At 41.1% G+C, this 24,423-nt stretch overlaps 1 protein-coding gene across 3 annotated transcripts in view; it reads right to left on the bottom strand.

Moving 5' to 3' along the window:
• The window catches only part of VPS41 (VPS41 subunit of HOPS complex), a 151,899-nt gene that overhangs the window by 5,473 nt on the left and 122,003 nt on the right, over positions 1–24,423 (bottom strand). For all 3 annotated transcript variants that reach the window (XM_006124074.4, XM_025185171.2, XM_075921736.1), the window contains 4 exons: positions 24,210–24,347; positions 20,470–20,524; positions 18,213–18,353; positions 16,390–16,526 (listed from right to left, as the gene is read on the bottom strand). In XM_006124074.4, coding sequence (XP_006124136.1) covers positions 16,390–16,526; positions 18,213–18,353; positions 20,470–20,524; positions 24,210–24,347 — 471 coding nt within the window. The remainder of the gene's footprint in view (positions 1–16,389; positions 16,527–18,212; positions 18,354–20,469; positions 20,525–24,209; positions 24,348–24,423) is intronic.

The following is a 24,423-nucleotide window of genomic DNA, read 5'->3' as shown; positions in this document are numbered from 1 at the left end:
CAATGCTTACTTTTCTTTAGCCTTCTTTAAAAATGTAAATTGTGACCAGATACTTAACACAATTAATATTAAAAGCAAGTGAAAAGGAATAAAGGCAAACGAGAGAAAGAATGCAAGAACACAACTCATTATATAAGTTAGATGTATTCAAGTTAGCAAAACTGATGAAATTCACCCTAAAGTACTTCAGGAACTAGCTGAAACAATTTTGGTTGGAACCATTAACAATTATCCTTGAGACCTAATGAAGGAGTAGGAAGGTGCCAGAGGACTGAAGAAGAGCAAACATAGAATTTATCATTAAATTGGATCAGTCAGTCTAAGTTCAGTAGTTGGAAAGATATCGGAACAAATTATTAAACAATTTATAAGTACCTAAAGGATAAGAGGGTTATAAGTAATAAGGAATATAGATTTGTTAATAACAAATCATGTCAAATCAACCTAATTTTCATCTCTGGATACAGCTACTGGCCTAATGGATAGAAGCAGTATTGGTGATATTATCTTGGCTTTAGTAAGACACCTGACAGTCCCTTAGGACATTCTCACAAGCAAACTACAAAAATGTGCTCAAGATTAGATTACTATGAAGTGCAAAATCCCTGAATGAGTGTACCGAGAGTAGTTTATTAATGATTCACTATATGGAGTAATGAATTAGTGGGATCCTGCAGGGGGTGTCCTGGGACCAGGACTATTCAATATTTACATTAATTATTTGGATTATGGAGTGGAGGACATTTACAAAATCTGTTATTGACTCCAAGTTGGGAGGGGTTGTAGCATTTTGTAAGACAGGATCAAAACTCAAAACCATCTTGATAAATTTGAGAATGTGTCTGAAACCAAAGTCAAGACAGATACATGTAATGTACTACAGCCAGAAAGGAAAAAATAAAAAAAATGCTAATCTACATTGTAAGATCTCAGCTGGAGACCTATGGATAATTTGGGGTACTTTTGGAAAGATATAGACAAAATGGAGAGAGTCCAGAAGAGAGCTACAAAAAGATAGATCAGGTTTTCTAAACCTATGATTTTAAAAACTGTTTAATCTTTAAAAAAGAAAACTGAGGAGGGACTTGCTAACAGTTTTCAAATAAGGTTGTATCAGGTTGTGCTAAAGAGGATGGTGATCAATTGTTTGACAAAAGGTAGAACAAAAATAAAGGGCTTAATCTGCAGCAAGGGAGATTTGGATTAGATATTAGGAAAAAACTTGTTCCCCATAAGCAGTTACGTACTAGGATAGGCTTCAGAGGGAAGTTGGAGGTTTTAAAGAACAAGTCAGAAATGGTCTAGATATACTTGGTTCTGCCTCAGCTCAGTGGGAGCAAGGTGAGAGGTGGGGTGGACTATATGACTTGTCATGGTTCTTTCCAATACTACTTTTCTCTGATTCTAGAATCACATTGGTTCCTTCTGGCCCTCATCATCTAGTAATTCAGCTCTTCGAGCATGCAAGACAGGCAAAGCGAGCCACACAAGTTAAAGTACTAAAAGTACAGTAAGAGGACAACTCATCATTAAGGAAACATTTCTTCAGCATGTTTGTTCACATGGATTCTCCTCTTGATGCACACACTTCCCATGAGGATGTGGAACAGGCTCTGCCCATGGTAAGCCTGGACCTATGGTAGGCAGGGGCTACTTCACAGAAACCTCCAGGTACCACCTGGCCACTCCCCCCCTCCGCCTCTGATAACGGGTGGGGAGAGTGGGCAGGAGGTATCTGGAGACGGTGCTGAGGGGAACTGGCTTTTAAGTTGGCACCCCCCCAGCACACACTCCCTCCCTTGCTGCCTCTGATATGGAGGCAGCAACAAGGGGTCCTTCCCCTTGTTGCTGCCTCCATATCAGAGGCAGCAAGGGAGGGAGTGTGTGCTGGGGGGGTGCCAACTTAAAAGTACCACTCGACTACCCAATAAGTTGGGGGGGGTGCCAACTTAAAAGTACCACTCGACTACCCAATAAGCCTAGACTACTCAACTGCTAGCTTACATCCCTAATTAAGCCTAGACTACTCAACTGCTAGCTTACATCCCTAGTGTGTGCTGGGGGGGTGCCAACTTAAAAGTACCACTCGACTACCCAATAAGTTGGGGGGGTGCCAACTTAAAAGTACCACTCGACTACCCAATAAGCCTAGACTACTCAACTGCTAGCTTACATCCCTAATTTATATGGAAGTCTGACACACCTCTGGGCAGAAACTTGGGGTGAGATCTGAGTATGACCCTGTCCTTATGAAATGGTATAAGGAGTATTTTGGATCTTCCCTACCCTTTAAGCTGATGTTATAGTCATTAACAACAATCTTCAAGTAGAGGTGGTATAAGAACAGGTTGTTAAAGTTTCCATGGGAGGACTCATTACCTTGCTAACATCCATACTGAGGCTTCTGAAGAGGGAAGGGGCTCCCACTCCAAAAGAAGATCATGAATAACATCCCTCTGGAATCTAGCCCCAGAGGCGGAGGGGAGGGGGGGAAATTGCATGACCCGAGATAGGAGAGTGACATGCAGATATTGCTCCTAAAAATGGACCCTTCTGAAGCTGCTGGAAATCCCAAATTGGTTTCAGGGCTAGTAAACAGCCCAATGTTGCTCAAATTGGTGATGACAAGACAGAAAGCTAGTACTGAGAGGCTAAAATAGAAACCTTTTCCATTTAGCTCTGTAGGTCAGTAATGGTGGTTCCAACGGATGCACATTAGCACAGCGTGCAGGAAGAAGGTGGACTCTGCAGGAGTTCAGTCTCATTGCCACAGGGAGTAAGAAGAATAGTTGGACCTGCTCATACCATTATGCCCTTGCCATGGAAAGGGAGGGTACAAGGATATCTAGGCTGCAGTCACAGCCTCAGGAGATTCCATTAGCCAAAACAAACCAACTTTGTATGCATGGGGTGCATGTGCCTGGAGAATAGAACCCATGTGGACAATCAGTGGAAGAATTTTGAGCCAAATCTAAGTTAAGTGCATTGCCAAGAGATGGGCCCTTCATTTCCATAGAAAAAAAATTGATTTATTATCCCTGCTCAGCAATCTCTTAAAAATATTGTTGATCCCATTTCAAATTGGGAAGGTCCAGGCATGCGCTGACTCAGACAGATGAGTGAACACCTCTCACTTAGAAGCAATCACCCTCACCAAATGGAGAGTTTCACATTGTCTAAGCCTAGTTCTCTCACTCCTCTGCCTTTTATAAAAGTGAGAGCAGAAGCCAAATATTCTCATGGGTCAAAGATCATTCCCTGAGGTCTTCATGCCCCCAGAAAACTAATGCACCATGGGGCAACTTTTCAATCACCAAGTAAGATTTTACTTTTTTCCCATAAAGATAATTCTTTTAAAATACATTACCATAAAAAGCTGTAGCCTTCCCATTATTATTTCCCGTGTTCCTCCCACACCTTACATCTCAACCCCATAAAGAGGGATTAACAGGCATTTTTTTTTTTTTACAGTGCCACACCATTTTCAATCACTTATATCTTTTGCCCTACACCTACCTTCACTCTTTCCCAAGTTCCTCTCTTTCTCCTTGCAGGGGTAGCTTCCTTGTCATCTTATTTCCCTCACTCCCTACCAATTTGTACCTCTATTTAAAAATAAAAAAACAACATACAAAACAACCCCTCCTAATAAAAAATGGGAAAAAGAGAACCATCCTGTTACTAAGATTCCTTCTACATCCCCCAAGAAAAGGCACTTGGGAACACATTACCTGTAATAAACATTTCCTAACACTGACAACCAAGACCCTTCACAGTTTATTTTTGTTTCAAATGGATTTCACACTGATAAGTCATTTATTCAGAAGCATTGGGTGCCAAGAAAATTAATCAAAGCTTTAGCTTTCATCTCTCATTAGTGAAAGTCCCAGTCCCTCTACATTTCTCTAACTCATTTCATTAGATGAACATCACTTTTCAGCAAAATACTGCAAAATTCAAGCCTGGAATGAATGGTGTTGTATTACATTCAATATTATTACACAGTCCCTAATGATGCAGAACCAAGGAAAGGCCATTTAAATTTCGGCTACATGAAACATGGTTATGCAAATATAACAGTCCTGAATAAGTCTTAAGTTCCCATTTTTTCTACACTGCATGAGTGGTTTGAAATAATTAATTTCCATGAAATCTGTTTTCAAAAACGGCACTCTCAATCACGGTTTTTAGTTTGACAATCCTACAAACAAAGTGTGCCATACAAGGAGAATGACTGCACCATTTCTTCTGATTATCTGTACTCAAACACTGAATAAACTAATCTGAAACACTCAGCTGTACAACTAATTGAAAGAATATATCACAGCAGGGCGAATTACAACTAAGTGAACAGTTCCCCAAACCTGAAGTTGCACACTCACTGGCTGAAAAATTAGATAATTATATATCTGAAATACATTTTATAAGTCTAAAGACATCTCTGAACATTTTATATTCAGCATGCCAGTGGGTACCAGTCATGTCCTCCAGTATTAAATATAACAAGCTATAAAAATCATACAACCACAAAGCACAATTAATTGAATTCAGTTCTACAATACATAAAAAGATAAAAATAGTAACCTCTAACTTTTTATTTCCTGCTATTTGTCTATGTAATAAAATTGAGTAAAACATATAAAATCAGAGGAAAAAAAATCAAACTATTTGATACTTAAACATGAAGGCAGTATATGAGTGTTGAGAAAAAGAAGCCTTAGAACAGATGCACCAGTAGACACATTTTTGGCCATGGAAAGCCTGTACAGGACTAAGTGGACTCTCCAAAAAACAAACAGTACAAAGCCAAACAGAGAGAATCTGTTAAGAACTAAGAAATATTTGGCCTTTATATCACATCAAATGGCTCTTTGTCAGACCTTATTCTGCTAATAACTGAATAGAATAGGCAAGAAGAAAAAGTAAAGAGGTCTGTGATGGGGTGGACAAGGCCCTCATATGGTTGCTGGAAGCCTTGGAGCAGAAGAGAGGTCCTCCAAGTAGAAGAGAGTGGCAGCCTCTGCTGCAGCCAATCAGGCCGATATAAGAGAAGCTGCTAGGCCAGGGGATGGCAGTTCTTTCCTGGAACTCAACCCAGGCAGACCTATGGGCTGACTGGGAGAACAGCAGCACTGTGGACAGCTCCAAGTGGGAGCTGGACTTCATACCTGGTCAGAACCAGGTCCCATGGCTGAAGACTAACCATGAAGCCAACAGCAACCCTTGCAGAGCTCTGGACAGGGAGGACTTGACCACAAGGCCCAAGAAAAAGGGCTGGATGGAGCAGTTTCCTGGTAAAGTGGCCCAGGGACGTGACAGCAACCAATCACTTTGAGACTCAGCAGGTAAGTGCTACTTATAGGGTCCCTGGTCCAGGACCTAGAGGAATGGGTGGGCCTGGGTCCCTCCGAGCAGCCACAACAGGGGGTAAATACTGGTCCCAGGCCAAATATTGGACACTTCCTCTCCCACAGACAGACGGGTAGAGACTACAAGACTACCCTCGGCCACCAAGGGGTGCTTACAAGAAGGGCGGAGCCTGTTACAAGGTCCTATGTCAGAATTCCACTGACAGATTCAGGGAGTTCAAAGATTGACTGGATAATTTAAAATCCATGTACAGAAAAGAAAGCAGTAGAAAACTGAATATATTTCAAGAATCAATTGCCATTATTAGAATGAAAATGGCAAATAGATAGGTCACTGTGATGGGGCGATACAGCCCTGCACTCGCGCCCGGATTGGCGCGGGTGAAAAACTGGGGCCACAACTGGCAGGGCTCGGATGTGTGGTGGGGGACGCTGAGGCTGGAAGTGGAGGAGGCATGTCGGGCATGAGGGAACGTCCCAACGCCACTGCAAAGGGAGGAGCGGGCCTCTCAAAAGGTCGCCCTCAGAATGCCGGGGGGGGGGGGGGGAGGGGAAGTAAGTGGGGGAAAGAGAAGGGGAGATTGTGTAGGAGAAATGGGACAAGGACCCTGAAGGAGGAGAAGGGAGGAGGCAGGGGAGCAAAAACAGGACAGATATCGGGCCGGCCGAGGGTGAATCTGACGTGAACGACCTGGGGGAAGGAAGTAGCCCAGGATGCGCATAGAACTCGCAAGCCTGTGGGCTAGGGAGTTGAGGGCAATGGCTCCTCCAGTTGAGACAGGGACCGAGAGTCTCTGTGTCTTTAGGGTTCTGGGCTGAGACTCGGAGAGTGGGAGGGCCCAAGTCTCCCTTTCCCACCTGAATGCGCCCTATTCAGTCTGGATCCCATCTGCAGCAGGTGCGAGTGATAGGTAGCACTTGGGAGCGACAAGAAGCCCACGTGGGGGCCCTCCCCTGCAGGGCTTGTCCTGGGCGGGAACCCCAAATAGGGCGAGAGCAAATAGGTGGTCGGGGAAAAGGCCCGGGTGAGGACCGGGAGTACGTGACCGTCTAACAGTCCCACTAGAAAAGACTGAGCTACACTCACTAGCAGTGAAACAGGGGAAAAAGGAAAAAACAAAAACCCTGAAATGCTGCAAGATCAAATTCTCTTGGAATACAAAAAAGGATTGTTTCTCTGTAGAAAATATTCCAGGAAAACTAACCTATTTTCTAAAAAAGAATGATATTATTACAAAAGAAAAATCAGAAAAATGAAAGAACTGGAAAAGTGTCAAGTTCATACAGTACCTTTCATTTTATTTAACAAAACCTCATGAACGAAGCCCTTTGCAAGTAATAAAAATTTCATCCTCTGTTTAGATCACATTACACTGCATTAGGGCAGATGCTATTGCATAATTTGATTGCCAGCCACACACACTGTAATTAAATTATTAAAGGCATGATTCTGCATAATACAAGCATATTCTCAAGTCATCCCTATTCAGGACAGTACTTAAGCAGATGCCTACATTTAAGGGCATGCTTAAATGCCATGAAAAAAAAAAATCATGAGCACATGCTTAAATTCTCTCCTGAAACGGGGCCTAAATGAGTTTAAATTTCTGAATGAAAAAGATCTGTTGTAACAAAACCCACTTCATGTAGATATTGTTATCAATAGGCACAGGTAGGCAGTATAAGTTGTGATATGCCCCCTACTGGTCTCTTACTGAACCAGCAGCTTACATTGTATTTAGGACAAATGAAGAATGAGGTAGACTACATTAAACAGAAAACATTCAACATAAATTTTTCAGATGGATTTTTAATCAGTATTCAACCAGTCATGACAGATAAGATAGGTTCAGTCAACATAAATTAGAAAAAAGTTCATATCATGTGAGTAATTTTATAATTTAATAACTGAATAGTCACAGATATTAAAATATTAACTAAAATCGATTATATATTTAATATAAACAAAAAAGATCTTAGATTAAAGGCTCTTTTGCATTATCCTTCACTAGCAGTGAAAAAAATGCATGAATTAAAATTTATTTTTTTAAATCAGAAAGATAGCATCTTAAACATATTCTGCACATTCTAAAGATAGGCCTACAAAATTTAGGCCAAAATTTTCAGATATATGTGTTTAAAGTTAGGCACCAAGTTACATGTAGTTACTTGTATCGTCCACTGTCATTATTACTAGGGAAGCAACAGACTGAAGTTTCAGAATTTTGAGTCAAGAGCCTCTCTTCTATGCATGTAGAGTGAAAAGTTATGTGGTTGCATCAGCTGTACAGGACCATATTTTCAAATGTTTGAACCTCTTCAAAGAGTAACCTTAACTCTGAATGTCCTGCGTTCTAAACAGAGTATTTTTAACAAAAAAAAGTTGTTGTATTTTTATAGTTCTTACATGCTCTCTAGTTTAATGATGTGTAGGACTGGGAATGTACAGTGTACTCAAGGTTTTAACTGAAATGAAATGTTTGATTCAGTAGTAAAAACACTTGGCATTGGTATTCTAATTTAAAGTAAGGGGTGCTGCAATATAATAAATGACTGTTGGTTGCTTGGCAGGGAAATCCTTTATGATGCAAACATAAATTAGTTATTAATTTTGATAGAATGTCTTTATTCTACCTTTAGTCTTCAAAACTAAAAAGATTGTTTGTCTGTTTTCCAAAAAGAACTGAATGTTCCAGAACAGATAAAGACAAAATTTTAACAATTAAATTTAAAAAATTAAAAAAATTAAAAAACAGTAAATTATTGCTTTATCATCAGACTTTCAATGTAACCTGGTGCAATTTGGTGTGCTGGCCAGAGTTTTGACCGTGACTTAATAATATTACAAATGCTTTCAGCAAAATAGCAATTTATTCTCTGCTAGATAAAACAGTGCTCCTAGGCCTCTCACTTTTAATGGATGAGTGGACCCACTTTTAAGAGAATGCACTATTTTATGGCTATATAAATTAAAATGTACTTGTCAGTGGCTTACTTAATTTATGATTTAATATTCAGCTCGTTGAAGAGTTAGATTTTTAAAAAGACATAAAATGTAAGAACATTCAAATTGTGGCTTTAGTCTACATTTTATTCAATTTATACTTCTAGAAGAACCTCAAAAGCAGCCCTGCAGAAAGCTCGAAGACTTGTCTCTCTCTCCGAGATGTTGGTTCGATAAAAGATATTACCTCATTTACCTTGCCTCTCTAAAGTACTAACTAGCAGATAAAACCAAGATTTAACATACCTAATGGAACATGAATTTATTACCTAAAAATACTTAAAGATAGGTACTGGAGGACTGAACACAGCTGGTGGTGGAGACCATGAGGTAGGAGAGAGTCATTTAAACCTCTAAAACCTGAGCTAAATAAATAAATCCTGCTGTAAATTATCACTGGTTCACCTTTACCCAAGATAGCAGCAATGGGAGTGGCCACTCATCTTCCCAGTATACATTTAAAGCTGTTCAGGCTACATCTACACCAGTGGTTCTCAACATATTTACCACTTACCTGTATGGCCCTGAGTATGTCACATGGGCCACAGCTCTATGCTGACTGGACTGCAGGTTGAGAACCACTGGTTTATACCATCGTTGTCCTTAAAGTACAAAGGCCACCTGTGATGTCTTTACATCAATGCACATATCATTCCCATGGGTGGAGCTAACTAGTGGTAAGAAGGGTGGGAAAATTTGGGAGCAAGATCCTATCAGACAAGGCTTTATTGTAGCTGAAGCAAACATCCTCTCTCTTATGCTGGAGGGGAGAAAGAGGAGAGAAGTCAGCATTATTATTCTTCGTTATTCTTTCTGGAAGTGGGGGAGATAGTCCCTCACTTTTAGATGACTAAGGGTACGCCTAGACTACAGGCTTTTGTCGACAGATACTGTTGATGCAAAGGACAGCGTAGATGCAATAACACCTTCTGTTGACAGAACTCTATCGACAAAAGGCGTTATTCCTCGTCGAATGAGGTTTACCACCATTGACAAAACTGCCGAGTTCTTTCGACGTTATGTCGACAGAACTCAGTAGTAGTGTAGATGCAAGTATAGTTTTGTTGACAAAAGTCCACTTTTGTTGACAAAACCCAGTAGTTTAGACACACCCTAAGATGGACAGAATGGAAGGAGGACAAAGACTATGTCATACTGAAACGAAGTGGCATTGAGCATAAAGAAACAGACGTTGACAGAAGGAAAAAGCAAAAATGGAGTTAGAAGATACAAAATATGGCTAAGGAGGAAAAATTGGAAGAGATTCTGAAAATGCTAGAGGACAAGGAATTAAATGGGGGATGAGAATGCAAAGGAAATTAAATAACTTCAAACTCAACACTTCCACAAAGGTGTAATTTACCTTTTGTTTTTGGCACTTAGGTTAATTTGAGTTACTTGTTACAGATAATCCTTTGCATCTTTTAGTATTTTTGAGGGTAACAGGACTCTGTATTAGCCTATCTCCATTGTTACAAGCACCATGCATACTCCAATACAGAAGATTTTTCTACTTCAACACTTGCAAAATATTATGTTGATTAACAAAGAACTTAATTATGGATATAGTCCTCAGATATTACTTCTTTCCATATGTTTTAGTGTGTATGCACTTGCACACACATACGCCGCACACTTGCTCTAGAGAGACACCTACATGTAACACAGATCTTAAGTTATTCATGAAGAAGACTACAGAAAAAATGACTATTCATTCTATCATCAAATAACAATATGATATAAATATGTTGGGCCCCAAAGTTGTGCTCTTGACTGTAACATAGTGAACTGCCTGGCATTCAACTTGTCCTCCACATCTTTTAATAACGAAGGGCTGTTGATCATGTTGAGACGTGACTGTTTCCAAACAGACACATCTGGTCAAACCTGATGCTTATCACTTATATCAATATGGCAAATCCCAAATGTGTGTGGCCTCTGTACAAATCAAGTGCCACTTGGACCGATATCTGGCAAGGTGCTTCAGGTGGGCTAAAACATTCCATTCATGTCCATCACTGGCAATGTTGGTGTGTTATTGAAGCTTTTGGTGCTTATGGGTTTGCCAGCAGCAGGGTGACATTCGTTGGTATACAGATTTTGGAATTTATTAGCCATTCATTCTCATGTGTCCATAACAAGAAAATGCTGGTAGAAGTAGTTCCTAGGTTTGGCTTTGGATATGGGCATTTCCTTTTCTCTTCCTGCCACTTCATATGGAGCTGCTGACACAACAAGAACTTAAACCTCAATATGGTGTTCATCAGTACCCATGTCTCACTTCATGCCACAGAATTGCTATAACCTTAGTTCTACAAGATTTGCAGTTTTAAAACAAGGTTGATGTCACAACATTCTTCATACAAGTTGCTGAAGGGTGTGAAACATGGCAACAGTTGCTCCTGTAGGAGCATCTTTTTAGCATCCTCCAGCACTGTCTCGGACATTGCCCAAATATTAGACACCTGCCACCTGCTTGATTTCTTATCCAGGCAGATTATTATTGGTTTTAATCTGGATGGTTTGATGGTAATGGCCAGAGATTTAGTTTTAATCAGGACTAATAACCAGATCCATGCATGCTGCTTCTTGCCAGACTATATCAGCCATCAATTGAGGCAATTCACCAAGGTGAGCCCATGAGACTGTCATTGGTATATTCAAGAACTACCTTCCTAGGGATACTGAAATGTCTCTTTGAATCCCAGAAGCTTGCTCAACCCGATGAACCAAAGTTCTTATGGATGCCTATAGATAGAAGCAAACATGACTTATTGAATGCAGCTTTCTTCTCAAAATGATGTTCCTAACTATATACAGGCTTCACAGCTACCTTGCCTACAACAGGCCTGCCCAGAAACAGACTAAGAGGCTCCCAACCTCCTTCTGTATCTGACCTTTCTTTTTTCCCTTCTCCAGTTCCCACCAGTCTTTACAGATCCAGGCTGATAAGATTGGCAGGCACAGCCAATTACCAGGCAGGTATTGGGCTATTCACACAGTCCCAATCCATTCCCCTTGATCGGGACTGGAGTGGCAGGAGCTGATTAAGAGCTTGTCAACCAGCACCCTGCCACAACTTCTATAGCTGCTACATTCAGCCTCATTATCCTTCTGAATAGAGGCAGAATAACCCCCCTTCTTCCAGTCATTGGGAATATTATTAGTATGCCTAGTGGTCTGGGACGGACTGTGAAGTTACAGTACAATACTGTCACCTGTATTCAGACACGTAGGAGTAATGCTACAAAACCTTGGTGCCTTCCCAGACTTCAGATGATAGAGAGAGAAATCTCAGTCTTTTTGGTTGAAGAAGGTGGCTCTACTGGAATTTCCTGCCCCGCAAGTGGAAGGAGGACTGCAAGCAGTGGACAAGTGAAAAGCATCTTGCAGTGATCTTTCCATTGAGGCAACTGATCCTGCAGATTCTGGCCAATGCTGCCACCCTGATTCATTTTACCGAACAAGCTGGTGCCACCTTACCTGGAAGACACTGTAAATTCAACCATCATAATCCCATATCTTTCATAAGAGACGATGACTTTTTGAAGTCAAACCTAGTCAGCCTTCACTTTCACTCTCAACAAATGTCTTTGAACACCCAAATTGAAGCTTTGTTTTTTCTTCAGCTCCAGCTGCCATAAACATATCCTCCCTGATCTAAGGATAATGCTTGAAGGGCTGAAACCCTACCACTGAGGCCACTGCCAATCACTTGACAAGCTGCCTTTCTTCATCAGCTCACAGAAGGAGTGAGATGTCACGCTCTAATGCTTTAGGTAGTTCGGAACAGGAAACCATCTGATAGCTTGGCTGTAATAGGACCAATTTTGGCCCCATTAGCTGGTCATCTTCTCAAGTTGGAAATGCTCTTTGTCAGCTGAAACTGATGGGTTATAACATCTAGCTATCCCCCAATTTCAAGACTGTGTTGGTAGGTTCTAGGGCTAGCAAGATAGAGAAGTTAGAGAAGTCTAAAAGAATGAGGATTGGTATTTTATGCTTATGGCACACGCTCCCACAAGTGCAGAAAATTCACTCCCTTTTTGATCCCAAGAGTCTTCTTAGGGTTAGAAAATAAGGAGACCATTTAGTTAATATCATACAGATGAATAATATAGGATTTAACAAAGCTCCTACAAAAACTCGGTAGATTCTGCACTTCCTGATGGATTTGTTTGCACCAGAGGCTCACAGCAGCCCATAATTTTAGGCACCATGCCTAGGGCTTTAGTTTGCTGTTTGTAGAGCTCTTTTCATCATCGGCCAGTATATGGTAAAACAGAGAATAAACTCCAAGTGGAAACGGGGAGGTGGGTGTTGGGGGGGAACCTGAGCCTACCCTCTACTCTGGGTTCTAGCCCAGGGCCCTGTAATAGCAGCTGCCTATGTGAGTCCCCAACACCTGCTATAGCACAGCTCCAAGACCCCTGGGCTACGTCCCCACACCTTCCTTCTCTCTAGTTCGTCCTCCTAGTGTTCAGTTGTCGTCATCTCCTTTCCTCCTACTCCCAGCGGCACCTCCTCTGTCCTCTCAACTACACACGCACCCCAACTGTAGGCAAAGCTTCTTTTATAGCCAGTCTGAACTGGTTTTCTTAATTACCCCACAGGTGTCCTAATTAGTCAAGGGTGGCCTGACTCTGCAGGCCTGGTCAAGTAGCCCAGGTGTTCCTCTGCCCCTTATTGCCTCTGCTGGTTCTAAACCAGCCCCTCGCTATTACTTTTGGAACAGAGTTCTCCTCAGTCTGAGGCTTATAGATCTCCCCCCACTCCCTACTTTAGCCGTCTGCTCTGACCCTGTCACAAGGAGTATAACAGTTTTCCCTTTTTGGACTCCAGAGAAGATTTTGTCAGAGCCAGTGTGGGCTCCAGGGCCTGGAAGTCAGGAGAATGGGTTCTATTTTTCGCTACACTAGTTACTTCTTGTGTGGCATTTGTATAAGATATTTCATCTCTGTTTTCAGTTTCCTTTTTTGGAAAACGAGATATAATTGTGAGTAAACACCATTAAAGTGCTTTCAAATGAAAGGATGAAAAATGGCAAAAAAAGCATTATTATTAATAAGGTCTGGCAAACAGATAATTTTGGTTTGCTGCACAAATTAACAGTCAAATACTCCTCAGTTATATAATTTAATTGAAATCAATGGTGATGCATCATTTTACGCCCATGGAAAATATGAACACACTGAATTCAGACCCCACTGGCAAAGGTGAATTTTACACCATCAATGACAATTTAGCAGTAGTCTTATTTCAAACAGTTGCTTATAGATTCTTTTGCAAGGAGAACCAGTCCTTGTTTTGTTTTTCTTTTTCTACACTACTGTATTAGCAAGCCCAACAGACATTTTATTAAGCCTTCTAACTTTTGTTAGTGCTATTAGATATATAGTTTAGCCCTAAAGCTATCTGGATCTATTTAAAATGAAGCCACTTAAAAACCACAATGCATTTCAAGGCTAATAGATTATTTTAGATATCCATTTGCATAGTTTATAATAGATTGCTTTTATCCTAAAATAATTTATTTAAAGACAAAAATGAAAAGAGCAAATTCTTTTTTTAAAATAGACTCAACATTTATAGCCTATTAAATGAGCTTTTGTTTAAGCCACATAACTGCCTCTTAACATGCCAGACATATTATGCACAATGCATCTTTTGTGTTATTTTTCCTATCGGTCAGGCCATCTTAGTTCACTGTGTTTCAAGAGACCACTGTAACTACAGAATCAGCAGTGCAGGTAGCAAGGAAGGAGTCGAATTAGCAGCGAAGAAGTTACTACATGACTCTTGTATGTAATGTAATATTTAAGAAGCTATTTACTTAAAAAGCAATTATATCTGATGAGATCAATGCAAATCACTACAGACCACAAGTGACTATATAATTAACTACATAAACATATGCTGAAAGCGCAGAAAGAATCCACTACTTAAAAAGCTCCTATATTTTCTAAAATCATTAACTAAAATGCTTAAGGAAAACAAGGAGGAGCTTTTATAGACTTAGAGCCTCCCTATGTGAAAGATGCCTCTCCCCAGACCATTTTACCATGTGTGCAATCAGCAAAAATACTCAAGCTGGATCCCTTTTTGATTTACCTGAAAAGAGTCTCATGGTAAAAGCTTCTTGACAGGTCAGCAGAACAAGCCTTGGACTGAAATACCAGGGACTGATGACCAGCGCTCCCTCTAAGGTTTTCCATCCCCTGTATGGAATGGATTTTATGTGCACTAATTTGGAGGTGATATGCAACATGGAGGCGGAGTGTGACTCACCAGTTTAATATTGGTGCATATAACAAAATTAATGGGGCAGAGGGTGGGGCCAAGAGGTTCTGAGCATGGAGACGACTCAGGGCTGGGGAACAGGGTTGGGATACAGGAGTGTGAGGGCTCCAGCTGGGCTCTAGGATGGGGTTGGAGTTGAGGGGCTCAGGGCTGGGACAGAAGGTTGGAGTGTAAGGGGTCTGGCTCAGGGTACAGGCTCTGAGGCGGAGCTGGGCCTGAGGAGTTTGGGAAGAAAGGATGGAGGGGAGGCTCCCAGAGTTGAGGGTTAGGGTGCAGGAGGAGGTAAAGGCTCTGTGCTGGGGGTGTGGTCTTTGGGGTGGGGCCGGAGATGAGGGCTTTAGGGTGTAAAGGGCTGGGAAGGGCTGAAGGTAAGGCAAGGGCTTGAGGCTCAGGCTTACTATGGCTCCCTATTGGGGTCCCCTCCACCAGCCATGGCTGCTCCCTGCTGGGGCCAGTGGGGTGGGGCTCCTTCCTGTTGGCCCTGGCAACTTCAGGGCTTGGGGAGAAATCTTTTCCCACTGCAGCCCTGAGCCTGTGCACAGGGCTTAATGGGAAGCTGTTTGGCCATGCAGCTTATGGGGAACTACGCAGATGACTATCATGAAACCCTATAGGAACCATCTGTCTGCCTAGGTGTCCAAAGAGGGCAAGGGAAGATGGGAGCGATAGGAGTGACAGGTATAACCTGCCTACTGCGTTATGTTTGGGACATAGTATTTATAGAACTTTGTTTTTGTTACAGTTATTTTAAACAATGACAAAGATTTCTGGATGGGCACTTTTTTGGCTATTATATACAGCAATCTAATCAATCGAACGGTTACTTATGTAGGTGAGTGCAAATATGTTTGAGTGTACCTGAATTTCCTTATCCCACAATAGTATGCATATGGCTCACGACACCCAGGGAAACTGACTTGGTTTGCATAATTTGCTTCCTTTTACATAAGCACATGATACTTAATAGGTACCATTCAAACATAGCAGAGGTCTTGCTAACATGCCCCATGCTCCATCTTGTGTTGGGCCAAGCAAAATAAATGGTGGTCACAGGACTCCCTAGACATAATGTAATGAAGAGTATTATATAAAACAGTTCAAAGCCTCTGTCCAAATTCTGCTTAGCGGTCAGGAAGCAAAAGAGGAGAAGAGAATCAGAACTGCAAACAGCAACAAAAATTGTGGCTGAGTGAAGTCCAGACATTCATTTCTAATATTTTTGGTCAAGATTTTGCATCAATACATGGCAACATGGAGGCTGTGTCTATGCTATGAGCCAGGGATGTGATTCACTTGCTCGGGTATGCCTATTCAATAGTGGTGTAGCTGCGGTAATATGAGAAACGGCAGTGGAGGCATGGCTAAGCCTCGTTGATTACATACTCAATGATGCCAAGTAAGTTTCTACTCCATGCTTCTATTCCTGTTACCAGTGCTACGGTGGCCACAATGGTATTTATAATCACGCTACCAATGTGAGAACTAAGGTGAGTACGTGTACATGAGAAGGAGAACCCACTCTTGGCTCATAGTGTAGACATTGTTGAGTCAAAATAACGCAGTGCCACAACCCCAACCTCTCAGTATCATAAATCACGATTGCCCAATTTACTCTGTGGCCGTCACTGGCTGTTCAGTGACAAAGTGGTTTTTCAGTTCTTTTGAGGATGAATACCACAGGGGTAGAGATAAAGAGCGCATGTGAACTGCACTTACCTGCAAATTGTAGTCCTGGAGAATTTTCACTAGTGAATCTCTCAGATTAGGAATTTCCATGCCTTCCTTAATGCGGTGAATCAGAAGAATGGGGTCAACATGGGTTCCAATGTTGTTTAACAAGCCAGTAATAAAAGCTGTAGAAAGAAAGATGTAAAAAACTTGTAAGATGATGCTCCAGTAAGATGCCCAATATAAGAGTGCTAGTAACAGCCAGTAGCCTTCTGCTGATTTTATGGCAGCTCCTTCCTTAAGAGGCAAGGTTAAGTCACATTCATATCTCTCTCTTGAGGGAGAAAACAAGAGACATACTGTAAGTGGCAGAATAACACAGAAGTCTTTGAGCCTCTGAAAAGGAAATCAGAGTAGTAATGGGCCAAGTCTTCAAAAAAGACCACCACCCTCCAAATTTGAAATTGTAGTGTGCCAGTGTTGACTGTTTTGGGGCACTGAACACATTGAACCAGAAGGTTCATTTCAGTGCATGATTACTTTGGTAGCATGTGATAAAGAATTAAATATTTTAAGCATGTCTGCGAACCTCAGGTAGGCTTTTCCCCATGGAAGTGAAATGCTATTTCATGCTGTGCTGAGTAGGGCCTTTTGCTCCCACATTGAGCTCTCAGGAGGAAACCAACTCAAGATCCAGCATCTTCCCTCTGTCCAGGAATCGAGCAGGTTCACTGGAATGGCTGCATACACAGGCAAAGGGGGCTGGTAGAATTCTCAAGGTTGTGTGGGGCCGCTTTCTCCATTTGCTCATGTGTTTAACTCCTGAACATTAAAAAACCTTCACTCCTCAGTAATGGGGCTAATTAGTAAAATGCTTGGTGATGGTTTCCTGCCCACTAACTATTGGACTTGAATACACAAAAAACTCATCTCTCTCAGGTTAGGAAATGGTAATGATTCCTGGTTACCTGGTTCTGATCTGAATTAGTATCCAAGTGGTGAAAAGCTGTGTATCCCAACAGTAATCCCATGAGCCATTCAGTACCTGGGAAAAGAGGGGCCTAACAAAAATAGTTTTATAGGCCTGGCTTAAAAAAATCCAAAAGAAGATACAGTCATATACTGTAGGCAGCTTTAAAGATTCCCCAAATAATTTAAATTCCCAATGATATAATCTTTTTTGAATCCGCTCTCTAATAAAAAATGCTATTGTGTTGACATTCTCACAGCAACCAAGCTGAGCTGTAAACCTAGAGCAGATGCTAAGACTAGGGCAAATGGGAAAAACACACCGACACCAACCAATATTAAAGAGCTTTTGTTTTCACCAGACAAAGTAAATAATTTAATACATTTAATCTGGTGAAAAGGTAGAAAGATCTAGCTTGAGGTTGATTTTCAGAAATTTGCAAAGTGACCCATACACTGTAGGAAAACATATACAATAGGTTGGCAATTGACTTTCCATCAATGTAGACTGAAGACCAACTTTTCAGAAGGTATAAAAATACATCACCACTTCAAATCAACCTAAAAGATAATATATTTGAATTTCTGTAGGTAACAACATACTTATTAACAGTTGTATGCCAGCATCGGTTTCTTGAATACTTGCCCTTTCTCACCCTCCAATGCTGCAACACTAGAGGATTTTTTCCTCAACAATATGCTAATATTAAAAATGTTTACACTGCAATACAACCTTTTGCCCTAGGTAATCTGGCATGGGTCCATAAAAGAATCGGAACATATTCTTTTTGCCAGCCACAAGGATAATTTTAATGGCCCTCCAATCTCCCAGCTTACTACATCTCTCACACACACACACACACACACACACACACACACAGCCTGAAGCTTATTCTGCTTACGTGGTTTGTCGATAGAATATAAAATGAGATCTTCCCATAGTTCTCCATCATCTTGTTCCTTGGCAAATTCAATAGCCTTATCTACATCATGCAATTCTTCCATTATCATCTTCAGTGCACTCCGGCTATTACCCATTCTGCCTAGAAGAAAAAAGGTATTTATAAAAAAAAGGAATTATAAAAACACAAAAGAAATATGTACTGAAAGCACCCTGTGATAAGTGTCCGTGCTGCTTATACTGTTCCTCGAACAACAACAGGATGAAGTCTTAGATCCCAATTCAGCCAAGCATTTAAGCAGGGGCCTCACTTTAAACAAATGCTCAAGTTCCTCATTATTCAACAATGCATTTACGCATGTACTTAATTAAAGCCTCTGCTCAAATCCCATTACATTCACTAGGATTATGGCATGTTTTAATGAATCGGAGCTTTTTGTTATTACACAGAGGGAGGTAAAGAAAAGTGATGTTAGTTCTTTCTCTCCTGCACTGCAGGTACATCTGAAGCAGAAGAAGTTAATTTTAAATCACACACACACACACACACACACACACACACACACGTACGTTTAAATGGCCCATCCAAATATGTTGAACATTCATAGCTCCCCTTCCTCCCCTAATTTCACATGTTGTTCTGGGTACTCCACTACTCTGAAAATTGGACCCTCAGCAACTCTGGCTAACAAGAATTGTGAAAGGTCTGTGAATGACAATCAGGTGTTTTAAACCCGTACATTGCCACAGATTTACCATGGCTGACATTATCTAATTTAATTCCATGGAACACCTTTTGCTGTCTACTAGTGATTTTAACAGGGGCAACAAACTGCAGAGGGCGTGCACAAGTTGTCTTCCCCCATTCACACTCTCCATCCTTTTTTCATTGCTTCTCCCTTCTTGAAAAGAAGCCAGCAATTAAAATTTTCAGATCACTAAATAATACTAAACAACAATGGCTATAAAAGTACTTGGATTACAGTGGAATGAACCATGGCTTGTATCATGTAAACTTTTTACAGTTTGAACCTCTCTTGTCTGGGACCCTCAGGTCCTGACTCATGCCAAACAGGGCCGGCTTTAGGCCAATTTGGCCGAATCGGGCCCAGTGCCTAAGAGGGGGGCCCCGCACCTCAGAGGGTCCCGCTCCCGGGCGCATGGCCCCACCCCCGTGAATCGGGCCCCGCACTTAGTAAAGCCGGCCCTGGTGCCAAACCAGAGAATTTGCTGAGCCATGTTAGGCCAACATTGTTTAGCAGCATTACTGACACTTCCACTGCTTACTGTGTTCTTAGAAGACATTTAGTGGTAATTTAGTGATAAATAACTGCACAGAATACGGAGCACCAGGACTGGTGGCTGTAAACAAACTTTATGGGACTACGGGAAAATTGGCCACACCCATGAAAAGTGGACATCCATCTAACTAAAATAATGCCAGACCACAGATGTTGTCAGACCAGAGGTTCAACCTGTGCTTACTTCTCTCCATTTTGAAAACTCGCTATTTGTTATTTAAAGCCTGCCAAGTAATAAAAGTAAGTTTTTGTTTATTTATAAATAAATGTGCTGTTTGTTTTTGTGTCTTTTGTTAATTGCTCCTCAAATGCCATTTTGGCCTGCCTAATTATACTTTTACACTTTTCTTACCACAGTTTATGTTCCTTTCTATTTTTCTTTATATGATTTGACTTCCAATTATTAAAGGGTACTTTTTTGCCTCTAGCTTACTTTCTTACTTGGTTTTTTAGCTATGGTGGCACTATTTTTTCTTCTGGTCCTTTTTTTATTGAGGGCATACATTTAGTTTGAGTCTCAGATAATTTTTTTAAATGTCTTCCATCTTGCAGACATTTCAGTCTAGTAACTCTTTCTTTTAATTTCTGCTTAAATAGCTTCCTCACTTTTCTGTAGTTTCCCTTTTTGAAGTTAAATGCTTCTGTGGTGGGTTTCTTTGGCATATTCTCTCTTACAAAGATGTAAAGTTTAACAACATTTTTTTCATTATTATCCAAAGGCTCCATTATATTCACCTCTTGGACCTGATCTTGTGCTCCACTTCAGATTAAATACAAAATTGCCTGTCTCCTGGGAAGGGATGGATATGTAAAGTAGTTTTGACTACAGACCAACTTGTTTCTGGGAGAACAAATGTGTTACATGACAGGACTTAACGCTTCATGCATATTTCACAGCACCAACTTTATGACAAGATTAAAATTATGTTGCAATTTATTACAAAGAAAGTTACTTACTCAGAAGATAGACCGTCTCTTCTACAAAGTACCTTTGTTGGCAGATTTCAAGAGCCTTAAATTTCAGAGGGGAAAAAAAAGAATATGAGGAACCATGCCATAACATTTCTCATCAACAAATGTTAGAAAGGCCAAAAGATATTTTTCTATAAAGGTGTATTACTCAACTGGACAAGAGGACAGCTCCATTAATACATATAGGCAGAGACTTCAGAATGAATTGAGAAAAGAGATTTTTTTTGGCACATCCTTGCCCCTGATTTGTTTTCATTTATCTAAAGGTGGGGTAGGGTTCTTAATGCTACAGTTTAGGTTATATCAAAGACTCAAACTGAGGAATATCCTCAGAGTTCACATTCCTGAGGCAAGCAAGGAACTCAGAAAATAAACTATAGTGGGGAATCTCATGGTTTTTACCCTAGCATGGACACATGCTCATAGAGGGTTTGTCTCTCAGACCTTCTCCCCCTTCCAATCACGTAACCTCCTAAAGGCAACTAAAGTAAAGGCTTACATGGAAAAGTAATATTAAAAATATTTTAGCTGCTTTGATGTGATTTAGCAGCTGGAGAAGTAGGAGATTCTGTACCATGTGACCAGCAAATTCTCCACAGACCATCAGTGTTCCAAATTTGGGAACCTCTAGCCTCTGGGAAGAAAACTGGCCAGGAAGAGGGCTTTCTGTGAGTGTCCTCTGGCCAGAACAGAGAAAGTAGTTCCTCCTCTTCCATATCCAGTACTAGAAAAAGTCACCCTGAAGCTAGTCAGCAGGCTAAATGAAGAGACCAACATTTGCAGGTATTCTAAAGAAGATACATACAGTACAAAGAGAAAGGGACAAGAAGGCAAAAAGAAGAAACATATGAATTGATATGTATTAACAGGCTAACCCAGTGCAAGAGTCAAGTTTTTGAAAACAAGGTTTTCTTCCAGCCATCCATGGAAAGTAGGACAAATGTTAGAAGAGATATTAATAAGAGTTCATTCAGACATCAGTAAAATCAGAGTATGAAAGTCAACATCTCTGCAGGGGTACACTGGTACAGCAATGTCAATGGAGCGATGCCAATTTATACTAGTAAAGAATGTGACTCATGGAGATCAAAAGGAGAATATTAGATTAAAGTCAGATACAAGGGTGGATTAAGTCTCCCTTCCCCTCTCACATAGATGGATGAATGGACTGAAAGAACAGAGAGGAAAAAAAACACCCCTCTCCTGTTGCGCACAAAGTCAGACTGGGAAGTTCTTCACACGGCAAAAACCCAAAACAAGTAAGTGAGTAACAGTAAAACCACAGCTGGCCAGTCTTTTTACACTGTGTAATGAAGGTAAAAATAGACAGTCTTCTACAATTACTGCATCTGGCAGGTTTATACACTAGAATGTTCCCTGTAGAGGGAAGCAGAGAACACACATTCTTCTCTTGCAGTTTCTCTGATATAAGGATGTCTGCGCTGTGAACAACAGTGTTTTTCCCCCCCTCTCTCAGAAAGGTTGTGCTTTTCTTTAGTAAGAAAATAATTTCTTCTTGTCAAGTTTATCATTGACAGAGAGGGAGAGAATAGATTTATGCATCTTTAATGTGATTATATAGAATTTATACAGGATGCCTGGTTAATTGGCGTGGAAAACATTGGTACATTGTAAATATTTGTTCCTCTCATTATTTATCAGCCACGTGAAGGGCTAGAGTAGGTGTTGGCAACTGCCCTGCCACACATGCCATAAGCGGCACACGAGCTGATATCCTGTGGCACATGGGGCAGGAGCTAAGCCCTGCCCCTCCTACCATGGCATGGGGAGCCCGTGCTGTGACTCCAGCCTCAGCTGCAGCACACCTCCCTCATTTACTGCTGCACAAATCCATATAACTCCCAGCACAACACAACGCATATATAAAACACCATAATCAGCACATGCAGAAACTCCAAATATCACTCTGTTGAATCAGTGTGAATCAATGGACACAGCTATGAGCTTGGTCAAAAGCTCTTTTGTTTAGAAAAATTACCAGAGAAATCACTGGGACTTGCATTCTTTCACCATTCAATTTCTTAAATTATCAGCAATTGGGGCATTTTTTAATGAACATTATGAATTATATCCTGTGACAGCATGGACTTTCAAATTCTACTATCTGTATCCAGTAGACAAGTACAGGCAGTCCCCGGGTTACGTACAAGATAGGGACTGTAGGTTTGTTCTTAAGTTGAATCTGTATGTAAGTCAGAACTGGCGTCCAGATTCAGCCGCTGCTGAAACTGATCAGTTTCAACAGCGGCTGAATCTGGACGCCAGTTCTGACTTACATACAGATTCAACTTAAGAACCCCAGGCTCCGCCGCTTTGCTCCCCGTCCCCCTGGTCTGCAGACCAGGGGGACGGGGAGCAAAGCAGAGCAAAGCCGCGGAGCACGCGGGCAGCCCTGTCCGCTGCCCGCGTGTTCCGCCGCTTTGCTTCCTCTCCCTGGTCTGCTGGAGACCAGGGAGAGGGAGGGCCCCGTTCGTAACATAAGTCGGAGCCGCGTAACTCGGGGACTGCCTGTACTGAACTTGTTTTACAAATCAGCCAAGAGAGAGATGATATCTGATGCCACAAAGGCCCTGATCCTGCAAGCAGTTACACATATGAGCAACTTTATTCCTTTGAGGAGTATCATTAAAATAAATGAAACTTTTGAGGTACGCAAAGTAGAGTTCACGCAAGTTTGCAGGGCCAAAGTAATTTGGAAACAGAAAATCCTGTCTCCTACTCTCTTGATGTAATCATGAGCCATATTATTTTTAAGAAGCCACATGAACCTTTTTTAAAAAACAAAACAAAACACAACACACAAATCTGAGGGACAATCAAGTTAGGTGAGGCAGTTTGCAGCACCAACCTACAGCACCCCAGGCCTCCACACCTCCAAAAATTTCTTCCTGTGACAACTCCTATGATTCTTTGTGGAAAAAGAACTGTGGAATTTGATAGGTCACAGAGTGATTGCATCTCTTTTGAGGAAGTTGAGAACTAAAGCTCAAGCAAATAACATTCCACAATGCCCATCTTCAATCAATGAAAGTCCAACAACCCAATAAACTGTGACTGTCAGTTTTCTCCCTGCCTCTGGTCAATCAGAAGTGAAAACTGGGGCTGACTGTGGTGCGAGGGAGGCAGTGAAATCACAAACTGAATACCAGTTTAAACACCGAAGTGAACTTTTTGTTTATTAATGCCATTCCCCTCTTCCTAATGGGATGTTAAATAGACCTAAAGTTTTTCATGTTTATAATAGATAACTAAATGTGTGCAACTAACTTTCTAAAACTACATATGTATGTGCTCTGCTTTCAAACAATAAAACTAAGCCCTAAACTTTGTGATATTTGTCTTGATTTCTTACTGCAAGCCAGAACTACATAATCACCATGGCCAATAGCTAAACTATACATAGGCAGCATGGAAAAAACAAACTTAGGACTCTTTGCTTCAGAAACACAAAAACTCCTGATTCTTGAGTAATGGAAGAAGTGGGTTGTGTCCACAAAAGCTCATGATACCATCTACATGTTTTGTCAGTCTTTAAAGTGCTGCAAGACTATGCGTTGTTTTTTGAGAAATCTGTTAGCTGTCAGTATCTTGAGCAGTTCTTTTGACCCAGTAGAGGGCAGCGGTACACACATTAACAAATTTGCAAAACAGCAAGCAGCTGACATATCAGTTCAAGACAGACAACTCTTAGATCTCTGGCTTACCTTCTCTAAGGGACAATGTGTGCTGTCTCTGAGAAATGGCAGCAGATTTGGACGATCATATTCAGCGTACAGACTGATCTGTTTCTCATGGTACCTCTGTCCTTTATGATGATCTCTTTTGAAAAGCTTATGCAAATACTGAAAGAACAAAAAGTATCAAGCATTGATAAAATAATGGTTGCACTGTGCAACTTTTACCATAAACTAACCTTAC

This window comes from Pelodiscus sinensis, chromosome 2, assembly GCF_049634645.1.
Source record: "Pelodiscus sinensis isolate JC-2024 chromosome 2, ASM4963464v1, whole genome shotgun sequence".
NCBI classification, from domain to species: domain Eukaryota; kingdom Metazoa; phylum Chordata; order Testudines; family Trionychidae; genus Pelodiscus; species Pelodiscus sinensis.
This window is presented reverse-complemented; position numbering and strand designations above follow the sequence as displayed.